General features: G+C 42.7%; 1 protein-coding gene across 1 annotated transcript in view; it reads right to left on the bottom strand.

Annotated features, from left to right (window-relative positions):
• MDGA2 (MAM domain containing glycosylphosphatidylinositol anchor 2) overlaps window positions 1–26,040 on the bottom strand; it is a 392,310-nt gene that overhangs the window by 169,546 nt on the left and 196,724 nt on the right. Inside the window, exons 4-5 of the mRNA XM_074821198.1 lie at window positions 20,727–20,923; window positions 16,990–17,122 (exon numbers count right to left, since the gene is read on the bottom strand). Of these exons, the coding sequence (XP_074677299.1) occupies window positions 16,990–17,122; window positions 20,727–20,923 (330 nt within the window). The remainder of the gene's footprint in view (window positions 1–16,989; window positions 17,123–20,726; window positions 20,924–26,040) is intronic.

The raw sequence follows: 26,040 nt of genomic DNA, 5'->3' as shown, positions 1-26,040 counted from the left end.
CTGCCTTCTTCCCGAGCTCAGCTTTGCTGCCGATTTCTCTCCTTCCTCCCTGGGCAAGCAGTGCAGGGGACAGGGAATGGGAGTTGCAGTCAGTTCATCACCCATTGTCTCTGCCGCTCCTTCCTCCTCAGGGGGAGGACTCCTCACACTCCTCCCCTGCTCCATCGTGGGTCCCCCGTAGGGTCACCAGTCCTGCCAGCAAACCTGCTCCAGCGTGGGCTCCTCTCTCCATAGGGCCACAGGTCTTCCCACAGGGTCACAGCCTCCTCGGGCACATCCCCCTGCTCTGGCGTGGGGTCCTCCCCAAGTGCAGGTGGATTCTGGTCCCCCGTGGGCCTCCCTGGGTGCAGGGCACAGCTGCCTCACCATGGGCTGCACCAGAGGCTGCCGGGGAATCTCTGCTCTGGGGCCTGGAGCACCTCCTGCCCCTCCTTCCTCACTGCTCTGGGTGTCTGCAGAGTTGTTTCTCTCACGTATTCTCACTCCTCTCTCCCATCTGCAATTGCTCTTCTGCAGCAGTTTTTTCCCCTTCTTAGATACATTATCCCAGAGGTGCTACCACCATCACCGATGTTCTCGGCCTTGGCCAGCGGTGGGTCCGTCTTGGAGCCGGCTGGTGTTGACTCCATCAGACATGGGGGAAGCTTCTGGCAGCTTCTCATAGAATCCAGCCCTGTAACCCCCCTGCTACCAAAACCTGGCCACGCAAACCCAATATGCAGAGATATATTGTTGTGTGTTCTGCTTTATATAGGAATCTTATTTCAATATTAAAGGAATACACACTAATCACTAAAGACAAATACAAGAGTCAACTATAAAATAAGTTTTCTTTATTTGGAGTTCACCCAAGAGGAATTAGCTTTCTCTGCATTCAGAAGCTGGAGCACACAAATGGGGAGCGCTTCATTTACACCTGTCCTAGAACAGAGAGCAGGCAACCTCCAGCCAGGGAAACTCTTTAAGAGAGCAGAAAAGCAGAGGTTTACAAGCAAAGCTTCCTATTTGAGATCCTCCCAGCTTGGGACCCTGCAGATACTTCCCAGCATAAATTCCTCAGTTCATGGGACCAACTTAAAAGCAAAGAAACTGGGTGCACGGCTGAAAAATCAGACAGAAAACAAGTCAGCAATGCCCACTAAGCGTGTCAGGGCTTCTTTGCTCACGTCCTCTGACCTCACATTGTTTCATCAGTTGATCCATCCATCTGCCTGTGTTTTGGGATTAGAGGTATGAAACTGGGCAATATGTCATTTTTCACACTTCGGTAGGATTTTGCTTGGGCGAAGGCAGCAGAAGAAGGGATCGAGGTACCCACTGTGGAACTAGAACCAAGCTCCAGACCTGCAGGGTCATCACCAACCAAGGGGTAACACTCAGCTGGCCCCTCTTTCTCTCCCCCTCCTTCCCTCCTGAGTTTAATGATTTTTCCTGAACAACTCTGGCAAGGAGCTGCTCTTGGCTCTCACTAAACGTCAAGTCATGAGACAGGGAACAAGAGAACCACAAATAATGCTTCAAAACTTGGAACAAAAGATGAAAGCACCAACAATGTCAACCCAACCTGGTGGTGTTGTTTACCATAATGGCCTCATAATCCTCCAGATGAAAGGGGGCCCTCTGCCATCCTTCAGGTAGAGACAAAGATAGCAGCTGATGTGATAAAAATGCTGTGATACATCCCTTTCATCACAGCACTCAAAACAGTAAGTACATGAAAATTATGGTTTGCATACAGTAATTTCTGTTTGCTTACACCACACATTTCACTTAACTACAACCTATCCCACTAGACAAACACAAACAAAAATTCAGCAATACACTCAACTACTAGCATTAAAAGCCTGATTTAAACCAAAGAATATTAAGAAATTCAGAAGGGATGTTAAGGTTTCCAGCAGATGAAACTCAGCGTAGCATATAAAGGGTCAAATACCTATTATGAATAGAATATGAATCCACAACAACAACAAGCTATTATTCTGGTATTTCTCTGCTTGAAACCTTATACAATCCGCACTGAATTGTAATGCACCAATAACACAGAATCTCTTCTTTTCAGCTTTACGGTGCAACTGAGGATAGAATTGGGTCTACCACACTGCCTGCCTGATTTATTGTCATGTGCACCTTGCCAAGCTCTGGCCTAGGAATAGCGAGACTGGACATTTCCTGGTGGTCACTTGGACTTTGTCCTTCCACCGCTGAAGCACATTCAGCCCCACCACCAGCCCCACACTCGCCCATCTCTGAGAGCGCAAGTTCCACTCTCAATTCAACCAACATTGACCTCTCCTCCTTCCCACCGGGAACAGGGAAAGGTGGCAGTCAACACCCATCTGCTCCTGTGCCAGACACGAACTGAAGACCCCTGGCTTCTCATCACAGCTCTCACTGGATGTCTCAGCAAGGAAAAGGGAGAGAGAAAAAGGGAGAAGCAGGGAGAGTTAGTCAGGGAATGAAGGAGGCAAACGGCAAAAAACCCAAATGTCAGTAACTCCAGTGATGCTTTCAGACACAACGGGGTGGCAGAAAAATAGCTTTAGCTCTAAGTTAGACAGTGATTGTGTTCACTTCTTGTCAGCCTGGACCTAGATTTGGAAATGAATGGGGCTAAATCACAAGTTTAGTCACCTGCTGGAAGATCTCTATTAATTAGCTTGTGTTCATTAACAGCATGTAGGGCTTCTTCAGGTCTGCTTTACTGGATAGCTCCTCTGTTTGACTCCATCCAGAAATGCTTTCCCCTCCCAAAGCGGAGGAACACCTCTAACTGCTCCCCACAGGATGCTGCAGCAATGCAGCTGCAAACAGCTGCCTCTCCCCATGGATTGGGCATGCAAAGCTGTAGCAGAGAAAAGAATAACGAAGGCACAACAACAAAACTCCACGTTACAGCGGGGACAGTAAGCCCTGGACTGGGCTGCTCAGGGTTGCTGCAGAATCTCTCTCTCTTCCAGGTTTTCTGAGCAAACATCTGTTAGACAAAAAGTTTAGGACTAGCTCTTGTTTGAGCTAGGGAAATGGAGCTATCATGCGAGATCGCTCCCTGTTCTAGTTTCAGTGACAGCAAGAGCTACTGCCAAAAGGCGATTCCTCTTATCTACCTTGAGCTATCTTCTTGCAAGAATCTTCCCCTGTGGTATCCATCTCTCTGCTGACTGCAGACAGAGCCCAAAGATTAGTTTAATCTAGACAGGTAAGATTTAGATGACAGAAGATGGGTGACATCAATCCTACCTTTAGGATGAGGATTTACAAATGCATCAGGAGCCTATAGATGGGAATGGGCAGAAAGTGCCATTTTTAATAACATACATGTGCCAACCTCGCACTGATCCCAATGTTTCACAAATCCTCTTAGATCCTTGCACTTTCAGAAAACTGAAATTTTGTTCTAATCCTCTCTCTAAAATGGATTTATTATCTCTTTCATTTATTTGTAAACTTTTGGGGCTAAGCACCATATACAGCACAAATCTGAACTGTGTAATTCATCGCCACATATTTTTTTTTGGTCCAGCATGATTAAAAAATGGAGTAGGCATTTATAAAAATGACAAGATGATCCAGAGCAATTATAATAGTTGATGATTATACCAAAATATTGTTGAAGGATTATTAAAACTCATGCTTCAGGGCATAAAATGTATCTTTTTCTGGAACGGGAGGGCAGGCTATCACATATCTCTGCCGCGCACTTTTTATGCACTCTTCTGAAACGTCTCCTTCTGGCTCTTGTTCAGGGCAGACGTGAGATCTGATCCAAAAGGACAATGCATGTGTTTATAAATCCTTTGCATTTGTAAAGCATCTGGTGTGACTGAACCCTAAGTAGGAGACCCACAATGCAGTCCCAGCAGCAAAAGCTGTGATATTTGTTTAGATAGCAGGAAATCATGGAATTGAGTTGGAAGGAAGAGGAGATAAAGGCGTCTCCAAAAGATTTTATTCTTATTAAAATGACACTACTGTAAAAGCCAGTACGTGCAATTGCGTATTGCTCATACGAGTCTGAAATGTGTTGGTTTTGCCTTTATGGTGCATGTTGCTTTGAGAAGTCAGGCTTCAGCCTCCAAGACACTAATGGCTTCACCCAATGGCATCCACACGAAGCGTGGGAGCAGACATACAAGTGTGAGCCAAGCTCCCTTCCATTTCTACAGTCCAGCTGCTTTCCCAAAACAAGGCTGGAGCCAGTACTGACATTCTTCCTGTTCAGTTTTTGAAGGCACAGAAAGGTAACCTAAGCTTTCTGAGCTTGTGAAGACCCTCACATCCTTACAAACAGCTTTCACATGGTCCCAACTGAGATTATTCAAAAAGACATATACTGCAGTGACAGTAATCCTGCAATTTATGCCTCCAATCTTGATTTTATTATTTAAGTTTTATAAAATTTAGTTTCACCAAGCAAGGTACTTTGCTGGTCACCACATTTACACAGGGCTCTTCATACATGGAAAGCACTTCAAAACTGAAGTGCCTCAAAGCTCCCAGAACTGAGCAGGTAGATGTGCAATCAAAAGAAAAGATGCACAACTGTACCAGCCCAGAATTTTCCTCTGCTAAACAGCTGCCTCCTGGCATAAGGACAAGGTCCTCAGGTTCTGCTGAAACCTTGCTAAGATCCCACAAAATTCCACAGAGAGTTTTAATTCAGAGATATATTTTATTATTGTCTACTGCTGTATTCTTCTGGATTTGGTTTAATCTCACATATGTCACTTACTTATTTCTGCTGTCTTCCTTCTTATTCGTCTCCTCTCCTAAGTAAATAGTCTGAATTTTTTCAACTAAATAGTCTGAATTTTTTCAATTTTAAGCCCCAGAGCTCCATCTGTTCATACTATAAAATGCTGGGTCACAGTTCCGGTCATGGAGACACGCACACATGCAGATACAGGACTGATATTCTCAATTTCATGTGGAGTTGAAGAGTGATGGATTTTATAGTTTTAATGATGTTCAGTACCAGTTTGGAAAGTTAAGCATCAGAGCCAATAGAACTGCACAATATCAAAACTGATGGAGACACAGGAGGTGCTCATGTGTGAAATCTTATAAATTTTTACAGAATTCCTAGTGCAACAAAACTATCGCTGCCAAAAGAAGTCAATACTAAATGGAGCGTATTATCACCCCCAAAGCCACCTCAAAAGCTTCACCCCAGCTGAGGTCCCTCTTAGACGATTATGAGCCATCAGGATTAACGAGACAAATTATAGGGCCATCAGGTTTGGCAAGGAAAGCATCTCCCAGCCAGAACCTTCACGCCGGCACCGGCAGAGACTCAGCCAGGCAACCTGCCCAGCGGAAACTTTCTTTCAACTCTCTGATAGGAATAATAAAATTCATTATCAAACAATAGCAAGCTTTGGTAAATATTTCCATGGGTGAGTGCATGGAACAAGCTTTCCAAACATCGTATTTGGACATCGTTATGAGAACGGCTCAGTGTTCAAAAGAGCTCTGCATCTTTTCTCCCCTTTAGAAGTAGGGGTTTCTGAGCGCCAGTCCCACATTTCAAAGTCATGGTTGGTTTGCCAGGGGACAAAGACAGCCGCAGTGCCACTGCGAGCTCTTCCCCGCGAAGAACAAGGCACTACTCATGACGAGGGAAACTGTTCAGGTCCCCATTCATATTGCAGCTGCATCCTTTTTAAAGGGACTTCAATTCAGAGGCTTTCGTGTGCAAGCACTGCTTCTGCATCCAATGTATTTCATGGGACAGTAGAGCCTGGCTGTGAACTCAACAGTGCATATGACAAAGTGCTCTTGGAAGTACACCCGGTCACAATACACTGCCCTGCTAGTCAAGTGACTATGGAGAATTTAAATCAGAACCACATCAATATTTTTACCTAGTATTGACATGCGCACACAAGACAAGTTAGGCACTGATGACACACAGATGGAGATTAATTCTAAAACGTGGCCACAACATATACCAGTCCTCACAGAGTAATAAAACAGCATGCAACACACACTGGTTTTGATTAATGACTGGGCAAAAGTTTCTCAGATCCAGCACAAAGCTAGCAATCATTAAGTCATCATTAACACTCTGAGATACCCGCTTAACAACACTAGTTTACCAAGCACCTTCAACATAACAACCTAGTTGTACAACAAAATGCTTCCACTTTAAACAGAGCTGCCACGGAATCATTGGCAGGGAGACTGGAAACATCTTCTAATCAATGATCTGATACAGATGTTCACTGAACTTGAAAGAAGCAGAGTCTTTACTGCTGCCTGAGATGGGTATCTGAGACAGATACTATGCAGGAAGGAAAAAGATACGTCACTGATGTAGCATACAGAAAAAACCTGATGCCAACCTGTGTTATAATTACAGTGAGACAAATATATGTATTTAGACTGGGTATATGGAATTGAGAAATATCACAACTGGCTTTAGGGATTACTGGAAATGCAAAAGAAATCTAATACTTTAATAGCAATATCAAAGTAGAGGCAGAAAGTCATGTCCTTGACAACTCACTCGTCTATGATGAATAAAAATGAAAGTACATTATTTCCTCTAGTTTTGTGAATTATTTCATATGCAGAACCGAAGTAATAGAACATAATTGAATTATACTTTCATATATATGTGTCTGTGTATGCATCCGTTTAATTTACAGCCATGATTTCTTGCAGGAATTCAATGCATATACTCCTAACTATACACATTATGAATAGTCCCTTTCAAGTCAGAGCAAAAAGAGAGAACTTCTGAGGTCCCTGCTGAGCTGGGAGCATCATTTATGTACTTATTTACTCAGTAAATTTCAAAAAAATAATAGATTAAAATTCCCAGCTGAGGTCCAGATTTTGAATTACAGGGTAAAAATAAACTTTTTATTGACCACACTGGCATAGCCTCCTGCTATATGGAAGGTCCCTTCTCTTCATCATTAGTCCTTAAAAAAAAAACCAAGAACAACAAAACCAAAAACAAAACCAAAAGAACCCAGAACTAAACAACGATAAAAATCACTTTTATACACCCATCCTCTCTGCTTTATCCTCCTTGCTGCTACCGAGAGGGGCACAACCTTCTGACTGCTATTTGACAGTCCTCCTTGTTGGTCTCACAAAAGAGACAACTCTTCCAGGCAGAAAGTGCCAGCGTGTATTGAACCAGCCACTATAAGATATTCCAGTGGTCCAAACTGTCAAGAAAACATGCACCTACGTGCGCCAACAGTTCATCTGATCTCAGGACATGCAAATGTAGCTGCAGACTCTGCTGGGAAGGGGCGAGGCTTCCCAGGACAGGTTCAGCTTTTGTCTTGGCAAGGAGTTCTCCAACAAAGCCAAGGGAGAAAAATTATGCAGACACACTTAAGCATGAGCTCTTAAGCAGGTCAGAAGCAGAATTCATCAGAGAGTCACAGGATGGTTGAGGTTGGAGGCACCTCTGGAGGTCATCTGGTCCAACCCCCTGCTCAAGCAGGGTCCCCTACTGCAGGTTGCCCAGGGCTGTGTCCAGATGCCTTTTGACTATCTCAGAGGGTGGAGACTCCACCACCTCTCTGGGCAACCTGGGCCAGTGCTCAATCACCCTCACTGTAAAAACATGGTTTTATAAAGCCACTGTCAAGTAGCAACCAGTCATGTAGAGCTTTTAATTTCAGAGGTTTCTTGTTCAGGTGCTGCATGCAATCCAAGTGCAGAAGAGCAGCAAAATGCTCCAGCTGTAATGACTTCCAGTTCTAAAACCTCTGTGTTTAGACACAGAAAGCAGATATGTTCACCACACATCTCAATCCTTTTTTATGTTTTACTTGCTCTTTTTCCCATTTCATTTTCACTGCCTTTAAAATTCCAAGACTTCTAGGTGGCAAAGGAAATAAAGGCAAAGTTCTCAAATCCCAGTTCTTTGAGGTATATGTCCGTCTTTTGACTTCACACATGGAATTACAAAAGTAATATATTCCCACACCAACTTTCAGTATTGCAACTGGTTTGGGGTTTACTCTGACACACAAGGTGAATTCTCATCTTTGCAAAAGAACCCACACCTGTTCTAGCACAAAGGGGTGGCTCCCCCCTCCCCTGGACAGCTGCCCCCAACAATTGCCAGAGCCACCCATTAGTCTGCGTGCCGTAACCTCAGACATGCATGTGCCCTCCATGTACCAGCAGTCACTGCTCAATTTGAATATGCTACTGGACCAGAGATTAAAAAAACCCTCATATTTTTCACTTTCCCCTGAGCCTGCCACCAAAACAAAGAGTCTTAAAAGTTGAGTAAACGGCAAGACCATCTTGTCTGGGCATACAATCAAGCATGGAAAATTATGAGGTTGCAGGGGAAGCAGAGAGAGGAGTTAACAGGAAAGAAACAAAGCAAAGCATGAGATTGTATTTAGCAGGGTCCATTGGCAGCTGGACTCAGTCTTTATACGTTCACATATACGTGAACAGGCTGGCCTGGAGCGCCAGCCCAGGTAACCGTAGCCCGCTCCCTGCGCTCTCCCTCTATTCTCAATAGCCTTTTTTTTCCTCTTCCAACTTTTTCTGAAATCCTCTGTTTTTTAACCAATGGGGATGCAGCTTTGATGACTCATCTCTTTATTCCCGATTTGCCTGGCTGCTTTTCATCCAGCAGCAGCAGCACTTTGATGACTCGCACTTTGCTCGTGCTGCCGTTCACGCACAGATGTGGCATTGATAGCTCCAACAGGGAGGAAGGGAGGCGGATACGTTTGCTATTCAGAGCACTTCCTCGGTGGTTACGCTCTGGAGACGACTACAATAGCTCACAGCTCCCACGCTGTATGAACTATTCATTCTGTGGACATTTTATCAAGAGGGTACGAAGGGAAGGCAGGATCCTCCCTTCAGCAGCAGAGCAGTGTTAAATCAGCTTAACCCAATCACGAAACTGTCTCCTTCATCACTATATTTAGATGCACGGTTGTACACGTAGGCTTAAATTCCTCTCGGCTAATTTCAACCACCCAAAAGTCAGGCATGCAATCCGAGGTCATGTATCTCGGTGAGATATAAGCACCCCTAAAGCACAATTCCTGCTCTCCAAAAATAGATGGGATGAATTGCTCTTTGGAGCCATCTCTCTCTCTCTCTCTCCACTGAGTACAGTGTTCCCTGAACAACTGGTGTAGTACAGACACCTAAGCTTTCAGACTGCTAGTTAGGTGAGACAAATCCTGTCTTGCAACACCAACAAGCGCCCACACAATTAGCGGATCAGGAATGACTGGCTAATGAGGAGCTGCAGAGAAAGGACCCTCAGGGCTATGGTGGATGGCAATCTGGACACAAAGCAAATACCAGCAATATGTGCTAAGTAAAAGGGAGTTTTTATATAAGGATGTATAAACAAGAACTTTGTTGGAAAATGTATGGAACAAGCCCTGCACTGAACCCCGTGCTGATGAGGCTGGGTGCTGTGGAGCACTTTTCACGCCCTGAAGCACTGAACTTCACCAAGGAGGTGGACAGAGGAGATCAACAGGAACACAGAATCATCTAGGTTGGAAAAGACCTTGAAGATCATCCAGTCCAACCATAAACCTAACATTGACAGTTCCCAACTACACCATATCCCTAAGCGCTACGTCAACACTGTGAGGTAGAGATGATGTGACTCACAGGCAAAAAATAAGGAGCTAGGTTCATTATCCAACAGAACAGATGGGACAAGAAAACTTATCTTCAAATACATGAAATGTAGATGCAAAGGGGAAGAGGATAATTCTTCTTCATACCATGGTGGACAGGACCAGGGCAACAGGCCAGACTGACCACAAATAATGCAGTACCTCTGCTGCTGGCAGCCCGGTTAAACAGACATCGGTAGGGTGAGTTTTAGATCTAGTGCCTTCCTGCCATGAAGAATGAGACTAGGCAACCTCTTGGGGTCCTTCCCAGCTTTGTTTTCTATTACTCTCTTTTGCTAAAGCATTAAAACCATCCACCTTCAGTATTCAGCCCTGAGTATAGAGCTGGCTGTATTTCTTATCTGACGATTTCAAGCCTCTTTAGTGCAGGATCACACCTCGCTGTCGCAGTCTCCAAGAAGGCCAGGGAATGCTAAGAGAAATAATTTTTCAAAATGAGATATTATCTTAACACTGTGTTGTCTGAATGAAGGGAAACGAAACAAGTTTATCATGACAGACTACTGCTTAATGGAGGAATTAAAAAGTGAATTAAGCCTTTCTCAATTGGTTTCCCACTACATGCCCCAGACAGAACGCCGGCTTCAGCTGTGATTTGAATGAGCTGTGTCATGCAGCTGAAAAATCACATATTGAAATAGTCATTGTTCTTGGTAAAAGTTACTGTTGTGGATGATTTCTGTGTTGGAGGCTGCCAAAAATCAGCCTCCATGCTATGTATTAATGATCACCCGCACTAAGCAGCCTGAACTGGCTGCTAATATACAAACTAATATACATTTTCAAATTAATCTGTGCCGCTAAAAATGCTCTGTAGATCAAAGATAAAAGTTTTATTTGCTTTCACTCAATCATATTAGAGGAAATATAAGGAAGCCCAGAATTTTGGTGGTTTTATAGGTAAATATCCTGTCTTCTGACACTTTGAAACAATGAACACTCTTAAAAGCATTCGTTCATGTTATTATTAGACCTAGGCATTCAGATGTGCAATTCAGAGTTAGCTGTATCTAAAGTTACCTTTCCCAGCTCTGAAAATTAAAGACTGAGTCACATGTAAACTGGTGACAGATTTTAATCTCATCTGTCAATAATTCATGTTTGACACAGAGCAGAATTATGCTTGGAATAACATAACTTCTGTATTTCTAAAAGAGACTGCATTTGTTCCTGCTAGGCATCTTCAAAAAGAAGCACCTCCTGACCAACGTATGGTCCAGGCTAAGGCAGGGCGATAGGTCTTCAGGACTTTCAACAGTTCTTACACAGACAACAATATACTGGGGAGAGGAGATAATGCTGAATTCAAATAACAATTTCCACAACACTGTTTTGCCTTTTAATCGCAGACTGTAGCATGATCTCCATCAGAAGGGATCTCTGGAGGCCTCTGGCCAGAGCCCTGCCTGAAGCAATGCCGATTAGATGAGGTTGCTCAGGCCTCATCTAGTCAAAGTTTAAGCATCTTCCCCAAGGTGAGCAAACCTAGATCCTTCAGCCTCCTCCCACATGTCACCTGCTCTAGTTCCAGACCATCTCTGTGGCCTCCACTGGTCTTTCTCCAGACCATCCAAGTCTTCCTTGCTCTAGGGAGCCCCAAACCGAACAGAGCAGTGCCATGCAGTCTCACAAGCACTGAACAGAGGGGAAGGATCACTGCCCTGGACCTGCTGGCTGCAGTTCTGCTAGTACGGCCCAGCTCAATGTTGACCTTTTTCACATGGGCACATTGCTGGCTCATCTTCAACTTGCCTGCGGGGCAACCCAGCTCCCTTTCTGCAAAGCTGCTTTCCAGCCAGTTGGCCTCAACATGTACTGGTACATAGGCTGGTCGTTCCTCTCCAGGGGCAGGATGTGGCATTACCCTGAGCTAATTTCATGAGGCTCCTGTCTGCCCTTTTCTCCAGCCTGTCAAGACCCCTGTATTGACCACTACTCCCAGTCTGGTATCTGAGAACTTGCCAAAAGTTCACTGGGTCCCATCATTTGGGTCATTAATAATTAGGTTGTCCAGTATTGCTCCTGGTTTTGATCCCCAAGAGATGACATGAGCAAATGACCAGCAGTTGGACATCATGTCACCAAAGGCTGAGCCAATTTTCCACTTATTATTTGCATCTTGCAAATCTGGCTATAAGGAAACTATGGGAGGTCATACCAAAGTTCTTACTAAAGACAAGGCAAGAGGATGAGAAGGTATAATAGAGCAATCAAGGTGGTGATTCCAAAACACTTGTAAGTGGGAACAGGAATGAGTAAGGTGTTTGGGATTTGCTCCTGTGAGAAGACACAATCTGTAGCACTGTGCTCCCCTCACCCCAGAAGCCTTTGCTGCCAGCTCTGTCTTTTGTGCTTCTTGCCATTTCCAACTGTGAGGACTGGAGGAAAAATTTCACTGATTTCAGGAATACAAATACACTAAGAGCTGTAAGAGGGTGAAAAACATGAACGGGGAGAAAACCCTCTGAGGCCTTGGGGAAGAGACGGGACAGTAGGAACCCCAAGAAAATCCCCACAGGTAGAGTAGGAGCCAGAATCAGATCAGTCAGATTTCTTCTTGGGTACAGCACGGACATAGTGAGGCAACAAAAAACGGGTAACGTAGACAGAAAGTGTGGAGGTCGTGACTCAGTGTGACACCCACCCTCACAGCTGCTCCTCTTCCGACAGCATGGATTCAAGCACACACACTGAGAAAATTGTCAGGGTTCCTCCTCCTTGTCAGAATAACCCCTTGATTTCGTTGCACAGCAGCTGCATATGGTTTTACAACTCCTGCTTGCATTAACTTACCCAAATTAACTTCTATGTGCTGATTTTAAAGGGACTCAGTCTACTAAAAACAAATGAGAGTTGCAAAATTAGTCCCTTAGCTGTTCTTCCTCACATCTTGACTTCTATTTCTGTTCCTGCCAGTCACCAGCAATCTGCCAGCAGGTGAATCACTTCACAGTGTTTCTGCTTCCCTTCAAACTTCTCATCTATTTAGATAATAAATTTGCAGAGTAATAGCTGTCTTTAGATAACAAGTGGGTCTGTGCTCAACAAGTGCCTCTACCTACTGCTGTGCAATATTACTGCTAATTGTCATCTTGGGCTTCAGCATATGCATGGTCACATGCTTCTGAGATGATCTCAGCTTCTCTCATTACAACATCCACTTTGTTTTTTGTATTTTAAACTAGTCTGCAGTGGAACAAAGAAATCTGTGTGTCTGAAAAATGATGCCAAACAGACACATCGATGGTGTGCCTAAGGCTTCAGCCTCACGCAGACCAGATGTAATTAACACACCGCTGTCGAATGAAGGGGGTGTGAGTGTACCTAATTATACCTATGTGTAACACTTGAAACCTGCATCATGTCCAAAGTGTACTGATGAATACATGTTCATCTGATGGCATCAGCTTAATTAGCTCGCTAATTATTCAAGAAGTATGCAGAAAGTTTCCTTTGGATTGGTTCTATCACAGTAATTGATTGTTACTCTGGTGATGCCACGACACACAATCAAATAATCAGCAAGACGGAGTAAGCACAGAAAACAAAAGGGTCACAGGGACAAGCTGGCAGACGGCACTGAACAGAAACCTGAACTACTCACCCGGAGACGTGCCTGGTGTTCCACAAATGAGGCTCTCGACTCAGGTGGGAGCACAGGCATGTAGATGTATGAAAGACCCTGCGGCATAAATACAGCAGCAGAGCATCTGTATCTGCAATGTTTTCCTTGAAACAAGAGTCTACACTCATGCCCGAGTCACCTATAGCTCTTGCTGAGGGAAGGCAGGGAGACTTGAGTGTTTCAGAGAAAGAAAGAGGAAAAAAGAAGCGTTCATGTGCCTCTGTCACCATATTCTCCAACAATATGGGAAGATTATCAAGTAGAAGGTTCAACAGGTGACTTTACTGTCATCTGTGAGAACCTCAGTGGCCCTGGATGCAGAAAGCAGGCAGGGTAGTAGCAGGATATTGTAAGACCAGTAAGGGTTTCCAGGCATACAGTAATAGTTACACTGGGTTATTTTTCACGTCTGCTGAGCACACTTCCTCAAGCACAATCTGCCAATGATCATCACACGTGACGAACGCTCGTGGCAGCGTTCAAAAGTCCTGCTGTGCGTCGGCGGGCGGTGGCAATCACTCTGTGCCAGCGCGGAGCTGAGGTGCTCCCGGCAGCCCCGCAGCCTCCCTGCATGCATTGCGTCCATCAACCGAGGTGAATGGCAAGCCACTGCGTGCAGATGGTCCACAAACCCTCGCCAACCCCATCTGGCTGGTGTCCCTGAGCAACCCAAGCTGGAGAGCACATCCATGGCAGGCAAAAACCTTCCCGACTTTGCCCACAAGTCAATCGATCAAAGCGAGCCTGACAAATCGTGCAACAGTCCCCATATCCTGCAGTAAAAACCTGAACTCACTGAGCCAAATCACTACTGGAACGAGATGGAAACCCACAGCTGCTGTAAGCCTCAAGTATTCTCCTTAGTCATCTCTCTCATCAGTAACATCCAAGTCCAACAAAAACTTCTCACACCAGTTATGCTTACAGACCTGATAAATGCAGAATAGCCAGATTGCCACCAATTTTACATTTTGATCACATAATTTGCAGCTGAACTTAAATTCACTTGTAGCCACATTAATTAAAATAAATATCGTGAATGTTTGCCACATTACAGACACTTGTTTGTGTCTCCTTTGTTTTCATTAGATAGGCACCTCCATTACATGCCTCCAGCTTTAAATTAAAAACAGATGGACAGACTAGGACGGCTCTATACCAAAACAGATATCAAGTTCAGAATCTGATTTTCATTACTTTGGATTTATCCTGGATTACTCTGGATTTACAATTTATATAACTTCTATGAAGTTACACCAGGTGAAGTTCTACCAAAGGACTTCTATATCAGATGAAGTCATACCAAACAAGAAAAATTTTGTCTCAGCCATCAACGCATCAGTCATTGTCTTTAATGAGTTGTTGCAGTAATCAGTATACATATTTAATCTTGACCTTGGTGATGGTTGCAACCAAGTTCTTCATGAGAAAGTGTGAATCCTTGTAATTTTTCAAGGCTTGTTTACTTTGGAAACGACTCCAGAAGAGCAATTCCTGTTATTGTAGCAAGACACCCTTCTCCCAAAGTAAACATGACATTTGTAAGGTAGGAATAGTTCATTCTTTTTGCAAAATGAGATCATGATCACCCATCCTCGGTTTGGAATAGCTATGCTATTTGATGTTCCCCCATTACTGTAACATAAACTTCTGTTCTGGATGAGGTCTGACACGGACAGAGACTGTTGTGGATCCAACAGCAAAATTATCGCTCTGAGAAATGGAAGCGGTAACAACTTTCATACTCTGCTCTCATAGATGAAGAAGGTGGATGAGTTACTACTGGTGTTGAGAGGAAAGTTGCTCCCACCTATCAGCTACACCTCCCCATGGCAGACACGCTTTCATGCCTCTTCTGGTGTGAAACCAGAGCAACTAATGAGGGGCAAACACCTCACATTACGATATTTTTTTTCCTAGCAAAATAAATGAAAGAGCAAATTAAGGGCTTCCAAATAATTTTGCCAGATACCTTCAGGGCTGACTGTAACTCCCCTACTGCCAGCAGCAGCTCTAAAGCTGAGCTGTGAATTTGCTTTGCAGTGGGTTGTGTACAGAAATGGTACATACCACACAGTTTTGAAGTCTCTGCTGTCAACTCAGAAATTTAGAAAAAGCTGAAGGCAACTCCTTGGAATAAAGTCATGAGGACAGAAATAATGTGAAATGTGCAAGTGCAAATAAAATTCATAGTTCATCTTAGAGGCACTCAGCATGTTAATGCCTCAGCTGTTTCATTCATTTGCTACCAGTTCTCAGTGCCCTGAGGCATTCGCTCTTAAGGCATACATCAACAAAAATCTACCCTGGAGTCTTCAAATGTTACAATATTTTCTGCAGAACTGTTCTCCAGAAAACACTTCTCTGAAATTTCTAGTTGTTTAGAAATCTAAGCTGAGAACTTTGCTCTTTGGCATCAGGTTTATAAACCATTTCCTACACATCCTCTGAGGATCCTGGACACTGAACCTTTAGCAGAGTTAAAATCTGTAATTTCCATCCTCCTGGAAACCAGCATTCCCAATTGCACTTCTTGTGATCAACCACTGGCACGAGGCTCTTGAGATACACAGCAGTGATATAGCCACAAAGAGAGGGAGATGTACAACTGGCTGTTTGCTCAGCCAGGGAGAAGTCCACAGAAAAGAGCAAATGCACAAGAAATTGTGTCTCCGGAACATGGAGACAGCTTGGTCAGAGACTACAGCTAAATGCCTAGTTATCTTTCTGCAAAGTATTTTAATGCAACTGCTTGAATATTTTAATTTCAACCAAACAAGTCTGAAAGAAAATATTTTTTTAAAAATCAGTGTCAAAAATCACTGTTTAAATCAATGCAATAATATATCAAATCAATTATGTAAAATCAATCATTTAAATCAATGTAAGAATATAAAAAGGTGTTTCCTAAAATATTACGTTGACCAAAAATAACTAGCTTTCAACAAAGCAGCGAGAGAAGTATTTGAGTATTTGTTTTCTCTCTGTGTCCAGCCTTGAATGACATGTCCCTTCCTCTTACCTTGCTGCAGTATCTTCTTTGAAGTCTATCCATAACCATGAACCTCCCTCACACTGGGGGAAACTGTAAATCCCAATAATAAAATCCAGAGAGCAATAAATCACAGAATCATAGAACAGGTTGGGTGGGAAAGGACCTTAAACATCATCTAGTTCCCACCCCCCTGCCATGGGCAGGGACATCTTCCACTAGCCCAGGTTGCCCAAAGCCCTGTCCAACCTGGCCTTGAACCCTTCCAGGGAGCTTCTATGGGCAACCTGTTCCAGGGCGCTTCTCTGGGCAACCTGTTCCAGGGCCTCACCACCCTCACAGGGAAGAATTTCTTCCTTATGTCTCATCTAAATCCACCTTCTGTCAGTTTAAAACCGTTACCCCTCACCCTGTCCCTACACTCCCTGATAAAGAGTCCCTCCCTACTTTTCCTGCAGCCCCTTTAAGTACTGGAAGGGAGCAATAAATTGAGGAAATAGAGAGCAATAAATCAAAACTCTTCTTTAAATCTTAACTTTGTTGCGAAAAAAAGAAAACACCTCAAAATGGGTTCTCCAACTTGCTCCTGAATAGCTCTTACCACTGTGCAGCTGCACACGGTCACGTACGTTTTAAGCGAGAGAACACCACCAAAACACAAAAGACCACGGGGACATCAAAGGACCCGGGAGGGTCGCTGCTGGAGGTCCCACCTGTTTTATTAGAGAGTCGGAAGGACACCATCTTGTCAGGGATGCTGCAGACATTCCTCACCGAGGCGATGCAGCTGTAGTTAGCGTAGTCCTGAGGTCGGAGGTTCTTCAGCTTCAGGATCTTTGTTTCTCCCTGCAAGAGAGAGCGTTAGGAAAGGACTGAGGCAGGGCAACAAGCAGCGATGCAGGAAACACTGAGACTGGCTTTCAGGAGGCAAGAGGAAGATGCAGAGGTGGCTAATTAGAAGCTGATGTTGAAGTGGTCAAGAAAACGTATTTATTTAATTACCTGAAAGAATAACAGCTGGCATAACCTAAAACTGTAGCCCCACTTATATATTAAAGGTAAAAGAAAAGAGAGCAGCAAGGGGGAAATTGGTTTGACAAGAGTCTTTCAAGTTGCATTATTTGGGATAATATAGCTTAGGGTACCGATCTATGTGATGAAAAAAATCACAAGCTACAGAAATCCTGCTGTTTTCCTTTGAAAATGAGCTGCTGATGGATTTTATTTTTAGCCAGCAGTGTAAATGATGGAGCAGGGACCTGAACGGGATATGTAATGAAGGAGTTCCTTCAGACACAATCAAGAGAAAACTGAAAAAGATGAGATTTCCACTGCAGTACTATGTGAAATGGGCACTGCAGAACCAGAAACTCAGGAGAAGCAGTAAGTTGCAGAAATATGTATGTAAAATCTTACAGTATTCTTAGAAACAAGAGTAACAAAAAGCCAAAAGGAGTGTCAAAGACAAAATCCTGAACATGAAGAGATGTCATGGGACAGAGCAGGGAGACTGAAAGCACAGGGAGCACAGCAAAGCACATCGGGGTGTCAGGCATGAGGATGCAACAGCAGAGAGGGCTGCGAAAACATCAGATAAATCTTTATGTATCAATACCTGCACATTATTCACTGTAGCATTAAAATAACAAACTTCCTCGGGCTCTCAATCTCCTCCTCCAGCTGCCCGCTTTCAAGTCTTTGCCTGCATTTATAGTGATAAGCTAAAAATGTATTATGCTTAGACAAGGCTAAGGCAGAATGCCAGCCCAGGGAGGCAGACACTCCGAACGAGCTCACAAAGCATCAAAAGAGCAAACTTCGGAAAATGTTCATTATCGTGTGTCCTGTTAAAGCTGAACAACTGTTAATACTACCACAGCTTGAGCAACATACTTAGCTTTTTTTAACAACATTATGTGCACCAACGGCCCAAGCCTATATAAGCAAAAATATAGTAGTTTGTGAAAAAGCATGTAGAGAAGTAGCCAAACAAACAATAAAAGAGAAGCTATAGCTAGCCAGAGAAGAAATGAAACAGTTGTGAGATCAAGCTTGGTAGATTTTTTGAGTATTGGAACTGAAATTATAGGATTAAAATTAAGCACATGCTGATTTCATGTTTGCAAGACGAAGTCTTTGAAAGGCTGTTCCTAAAGATAATGATCCTACTTTAAGAAGAGTTTATCTGGGCTAGAGAAGGGCCTGGTCCAGGTTAGTAGGAATGCAACTACCAAAGTCACTGAGTTCTGGAAACATGGAGCAGCTGCACCTCATCAATTCATTCCTTAGTTGTGGACTCCAAGCTGAACTTGTGGGCTGAACTCACAATGGTATTCTGGATCACGGCCCCAGATTTATAAAAATGTATATATTTTCTTCATTGGTTTGGATAATTAGTCTAATTATGCCTAATTGCATAATTATTGTAAATACAGCAAATTTAATCTTGTACTCAGGCTGTGCAATTACAATGTGCAATGAGGATGATGCAAACTCTTGGGAAAATATTCTGCATCGAGATTTTGGTTTTGAAAAGTTCAGTATTTCAAACACTTCCACAGATGAGAATGTGTATGCTCAATTTTTTTCCCCATGGCAGCCAAATTAAGTAGCTGACATTACCTGACTCACAAAAAAAGAAAAAAATCTGTTCGAAGTTCAAGAATCTATTTGTATACGCCCAGTTTTCCAGGTGCCTTCTGTGATTTAATAAAACAAGAAAACCACCGGAAAGAAAAACTGGTCTTTTTTGGGGTACAATGCCTTAGAAAATTTAATTGTGTAACTACTTGTTTTCCATGTCGTTTAATTTTCAGATTGATAATCCACCTTCAAAGCAATCAGAAAAAATGCCACCTCAAATTTGTATCTCTTGATGCTCTGAAGTCAAATCCCCTCTATCCCTCTCCACATCAGTTCTTACTGTCTGTTACCATATCATAAGCTGAACCGATTATGCAGAGGTGTGCAGGAGACGTTTATGACTCTTGAACCTTTAATTACATCTTTTCCTCTTATAAACATATATCAGATCTTGTAGACACGCTGACAAGATGCACTAATTCAACCTGACCTCCAATAAACGTAAAAAGGTTATAGATAAGCTTTCACTATCAACATGACAATCTGATTTATTCATTAATTCAGCCCGGACAGAGGTTTTAAGAAGAATGCTCCTAGTAACCTAGAAATATATTATTTTTTTTAATATTGAATCTAATTTCATGTGACACATTTTATTAGATATGCTCTTATTAGATGATAGGGAAAGTAATCATCAGCATTTCCATATTAAAATATAAAACAAAAAGTCCCACATCAAGGGAGTCTCACACTTTTTAATTAAAACATTAAAAAAAACTCCTGTTTACACACTTGAGGCCAAGGAAACAAGCCACAGATTTGCTAAACTGGGTCCGTACATGCTAAATTAAAAATAATCTCATCGCATTTAGGAGACCAATAACTTGACTATGTAATCTAATTCTCATCTCTGCAAGGTTCCAGGCTACATGTTTCTCAGTAAAATACCAAGCCACTGTAGTAATATAAAGCTGTCAAGTACAATAAAAAGAAAAAATGACGGTGCTCTCAAATCATTAGCTGAAAATTATTTATGGAAGTTACAGGTTGCTTTCTGCTATGAAGACCAAATTACCAGGCAGTTTTCACCTCTATCTTTGCTCGTTATTGCTTGAGACTTTCCAAAACAATTTTTCAATTTTTTCTCCTTTTTTTCTTTTTTTCTTCTTCTTTTTGCAAACACCATCACACACTTTTGTCCATAGACAATAGGATATGCCACCTTTTTTATTCTGAGACTGTGCAAATGTGCTAACAATAAATTAATCTGATCTAATCTGACAGACTCTTTTGATGGCCCAGTCTGCCTTCATGGCTGTGAGAGAGAGTAGAAAGACTTAAAAAAGCACTTATTTCCATTTTTGCCGCCTCATCTTTTAACTGTGTAATTCTGGAATAAAAACTGATATTCAAGGAAGTGAAAGGCAGAATAAAATAAAATTAAAAAAAAAACAAACCACCCAACACAGGGAGTTTAGCTTTCCTGAAAAGCTTTTTAGGCTGTATCTTCTGTGCAGAATCACTTTGCATCGTATTGGAAAAGATTAGGAAATAGCAGTCAAATCAGAGGTTTGGGCTTGCAGAGCCCAAGCAAAAAGACTTGAAAGGGGCTCCTGCAGACAGCACTCACTGTGTATCTTCCCATAATTTACTATTTCACAATTTGACAAAAAAATTAAAAGACATGTTTTATATTAGGGAGTCCTATCATAACACACGGATGCATTTGTGCCGGGATGTAGTTATCTGGAGGGCATGCCCACTTACCCACACCACAAACCCAGCAGGGGTATGCAGGCAGATCCAGTCATAAAGAATCTGGTACAAGGAGCCTAAGGAAGGAAAAATACTGTACTTTCATTCCTACCTGGGTAAAGAAGGGCTCATAGATCTCCACTCCTTTATCAGACCCTTGCAGCAGTACCTCTTGGCCGCGTCGCCAGCTGTACCGAACAGGAGGATTGGAGTTGGCAACGCACCTGAGAAACACTGTTCTCTCATAGTAAAACTGCTCTTTTGCTTCCCCGATGCTCTGGTGGACCGTGACTATTGGATCGTCCAAATCTGGGAAGACAGAAAGAACAACGGAGGTAAAGTCAGGCTTGAGTTGACTCTACGATGGCTCTGCGATGGGCAGCGCGTGAATCGCCTTCTACACAAGTCAACAGCAAATCAGAGGCAATACAGCTCTAAAAACCACAGATGCACATTTTAGGACTTTTGCAGCAGAATTCAGTTTTACAGTTTGTTTTCATTTGCACAGCATCTAGCACAACTGGATCTGCATTTACGACTCAGGCTTTTGACTATAACAATATATACACTATCATGTATGATAATGTCTGTCAAGTTTCTGTTATGTTTCCACTAATACTTAGGTTTCATCTGGTTTTCATCTTTACTACTTGTTTCTTATGTATGATTTTAATTTAAACGTCTCTTAGACAAAATAGTTTATAAAGCTTAGGAAATAAATAGACAGACTAATTTGCATCCTAATGGTAGGATCCACTAGAACATAGATCTTGCGCATGCAGCTGTTTTCCTTTAAAGCAGCAATTTAATACAGTAATTTAATGCATATTCCCTTCTTTTAGTTACATGCATTTAACTTCAAGCAGGTAAATTCATCACAGGCTTTAGAACACACTTCTCTTGATTAAAATACAGATATCATATAATTACTCCCACTGCATCAGCTCAAAGAAAATTAGATCCCCACAACAGAATTCACTCATATATAGGGAAAAAAATAACGATAGCCCTTGGAAAGAGAGTACACCCTAATTAATTAATTTGGGCTTTGTTCCATCAGGAACAAGTAATACCTGTTTGCAGGGTGTTACTATTGTTTATCACGAGCTTTCTCTGAAGGTACGATTACATCAAAGAATGAAAAAAAAAATTAAACAAAACAAGAAAAGCAATGGCTAGTTTTACTAATTACTAGTTAAAAACACTTCACCCCCAAACGCCGTGGTAAGCAACTCTCTGGTGAGCTTTAGGGAGAAGCTACACTGCCTGGAGAGCTGGCAGCCAAGGGGAAGTTGATTCTCTAAATCTAATCCCTACATTTCAAAGATACGTCCAGGTTTGCCTCCAACAGTCACAATACAGGCACTGATGCTGTTACTCACAGAGAGTACAAACAATTTGCCTAACTATACCTCTACCAATCCGGTCTACAAGCACACAGCAACACCGCATTTCCATGCGCAACTCAGCGTTGACTGAACTAATTTCAGCCCCTTACCAGCAGTGCTTCTTCCTCAAGCCAAAACATACACAATGCTTTAAGTCGTGCTTAATTACTCATCCGCAGATTTAACCCTATTTTTTGCAAAGTCTTGTGAGAGCAACTATCCAAATGTCAATTCATCAGATTTATTTAAGGCCACGGTTCAGCAAAACGCAGAACGAGGTGTTCAAATCTTTGCGTGACCACCGGTGCCGGAGGGAACGCAGTCATGCTCAAAGGCACCCGCACACTTGACTCCCTTTTCAAAGGTGTTGAAAACAAGGACTGTCGTTTTGGGGAAGCATCACATGCATTTTCCTCCCATGTCCTTTCCCCAAGAGCTAGACAAACACCGCTGAACCACCATGGTGTATTGTGCAAGATGGACCATCAGCATGGTAGTTCCTAAAAAACTGGGGGGGTTTAATAGTTTTATAAACTAGAGGTGAGGCAGAGGCAGATGGCATTACTCATGGAAGCCCATCATTAACAATCTGAATAGATTAACATGTTTCAAACGTCCACGCTGAAAAGCAGTCTGCACTTTAAAATTATTCTTTAGATGCTTACATTTTGATTTGCATAACAAGAATAAAGCTTGAGAGTCTCTTGATTAATTAGAAACAAAACATGTTCCAAAATTTGGAATAATTCAAGCAATAATATCTTGTAATAGTGCACGGATTTTAGGTAAATGTTACCTTCATTCTACTCTACAAAACATTTAATTTAATATCACAGAAACAAATTATGAAACTGTTGCTCCAAATTAGGATGGCATTTTCTAATGAGAATTCATTTTTGTTTTAAAGGTTATTTTAAATCACAGTAGCATTTGAAAAGGGATGAGATTGCTGAAACATTATGTCTTCTACTCATGCAATAGAAAATAAAAAGAAGGAAATTAGCTTGCTTCAATTTCTAGGCCAAAACACCTGTTCCCTATATTTTGATGAACAACAGAACTTTTCACACATGAATGCTTTCCCATGTCTATTATTAAAGCACATCCTTAGACCACAAACAAGGATCACTAACAGCCAAGAACCAGCAACACCAACTCAAGGGACTGCTCCTTGAATCTCTCACCCTTCAGTGAAGGAGCATCCCCCTAGGTGAAATACCCAAGAAGTCCAAGTCGTGACTCAGCTTCACTTGTATGAAATTAATCAAGACTAGACAGACTAAATTACTTAAAGCCTAAAAACAGGACTTAAGGCAAGGCCTGCCAGTGTAAGGTGGCAATCAACACCCCGACAGAAGGCAGGCTGAGGCCGACTGGCCAGAAGGCAGCTTTGCAGAAGAGGCCTTGGAGGTCCTGCTAGAGAAGCTGAACAGGAGGTGGCTGACTACATCCCAGGCTGCAACAGCAAGTCCAGGGAAACGATCCGTCCCCTCTACCCTGCACCTCAGAACACATCCTGAGCACCTTGTCCATCCAGGTCAAGACATGGACATACTGGAGCGAGTGCAGAGGAGACCACCATGCTGATCAGAGGACTGGAGCAGGTGCCATACAAGCAGAAGCTGAGGACCTGGGTTTGGCCAGCCTGGAGAAGATAAGATGAAGTGGTGATCTAATTTCTGTCTTTGACTGACTAGGGAAGTTACAGAGAAGATGAAGGCAAACTCTTAGACGAGCAGAACAAAACATGAGCCGACAGGTATAAGTTGCACCAAAAGAAACTCCTTGGTGAAAACAAATTCCCCATGCAGTGCGACAAGTGCCCAGAGAGGCTGCAGGATACCATCCTCGGAGACTTTCAAAAGCTTGACTGACACAGCCCTGAGCAATCTAACCTAAGTGTGAAGTTGGCCCTGGTTTGAGCAGGTTGGACAAGAGGCCCTTTCCAACCTAAATTACTCCATGACATCATGAGCTGTGATGCCATCGCTCCCTTGCGCTACCTGCTCTCTTGTGAAAGGTCCAGGCTGGATGTGTGCTCACCCCCTCCAACACCGGGACCCCTTGACCACAGAGAGAAGCAGACCCCCTCCTTCCGCATGGTGCTGTACTATGACAGGGGATGGATTTTGAGAAGAGTGTAAGGAAACCTCAAAGAAATTTAAGTTAGGAATGCAAATGTGGCACAAGCCCTCTGCCAAAGCATTTCATAACGGTCAATTAATAGAAAATTTGCACCGCAGAACTTGACTGATTTTTCCATCGGCAGTGCTGGAAAGATCTCAACAGCTGCATCAAAGCAAAAGAAGCAGCACTAATAGGAGACAAAATAATGCTTGCAATTGTTGTGAGATTTCACTGAACACTCAACTGCCTGCCCCGCTGTTGGGCAGGGTTAGACAAATGTTTTACTGGATTGTTATATAAGACTGTATTTTGCTCAGGCAGTGTGAGAGCTGCAAACACAATACAAAGTATGCTTTTTCTATAATACTGCCAAGGTATTCTGCAGAGTGATTACAATGGAGGCATGCAACTGCCAAATTCATTGCCTTTAGACAGGCTATTTTAAAGTCACCTAATCTTGGTGGCATCAATGCTCACTTGTCAAAGCTCTCCAGAACTCCAGTTTCAGTGGCTAATTTAACTTACTGATACTCAAATTTCCAAATAGACTTAAAAAAACCCCAACCAAACAAAAACTATTTAAAGCTCTGTGCGTATGTGTATCTGTGGGTGTTTGTTCCCTAAAAGCACTGGAACAGTCACAGGGCCTCAGCAGTCTGGGAGGGAAGCCATGGGCTTCAGGTATTGCCCAGCAGTTAACCTGGGAAGAGGAAAGAGGGGACATCGCTGAAGAGACAGGGAGATCTTACTGCAATGGAGAAAGATTGAGCATGAGGAAGCTCAGCTAGATGAATTGTTGAAGTACTTTACAAGAAAAAAAAATAAAAATAGAATTTTCATTTTGGGTTGATCAAATAATGAAGAATTAACTGACTAATCATTCTTTAAATTAAACTGAAGTCACGGGTGTTGCTATGTAGTTAAAGTCTATTAATCAAAATGAAAATAATTACAGAAGTATGTTTTCCACAGAGGTTTATGCCACCATTAGGTTCAATTTTTCAGTCTTTAATCTTTGAATTGAACCAAACAGTTTCCAAAACCCAGATGGCACAGGCATGCTAAACACTGTATTGGAAGAATTCCCTTTGCACATCCCTAAGCTCTCAAACAAACAGAAAAGCCAGTATATAAGCTGTTCAAAACAGGTCTAATCTAAATGCACTGTGAATTGCATCACGACGGTCAGAGATGTTGGTGTGGAAGGTGCACAGAAGTGTGGCAGATGCTATTAATCTCCTCTCTGTGCTGAATTGCAAAGCACTGGAGGCATCGCACTGTCTGTCAGTAGGAAACACGGACCATCTCCTGCAACCCTCACCTGAGCTCCAGAGGAGCTTCACATATACAAACAGGAGAGCAGGATCACAGACTATATCTGCTATATCATCTTTCTTCAGCTGCTGGGACTACACAGCTTGCTGATTTCATTTGTTAATTAGCTGCCTTTGTCTTCAGATGTTCAAAGCAAGTGATGCTTGGAAGTCAGGATAATAATAAAACACGCATCTGGTAAACTGATTGAAACTGCTTCATCAAGACACCCAGAGAGGAGACAGCAGTGACGCATATATTTAGCCTATCTCATAAGTTGTTCTTAAATATAAAAATACAACGTTTTTCATGCTATTTTCCTTACTATAGCCTCCTGGACCTAGCACAAGCTATCAACAATTATGCAGGTTTGAAGTGCTTTGTGGTACTGTACGATATAAAGCAGTTACACATAGCTCAGAAAATACACAAAAATTCAACAAATACATATTTCTTGCATACCTATGGAAGGGATAACGAGCTGTCTTGCGTGCCATCCATTAGTACACGCAGTGTGGAGACACAAGAGCTCCAAAGAAGCTGGAAACAGGGGAGCCAAGTTACCTGGAGCTCCACATAAGATATTTTTCCCTCTAC

Source organism: Strix aluco, chromosome 4, assembly GCF_031877795.1.
Source record: "Strix aluco isolate bStrAlu1 chromosome 4, bStrAlu1.hap1, whole genome shotgun sequence".
Lineage (NCBI taxonomy): Eukaryota > Metazoa > Chordata > Aves > Strigiformes > Strigidae > Strix > Strix aluco.
This window is presented reverse-complemented; position numbering and strand designations above follow the sequence as displayed.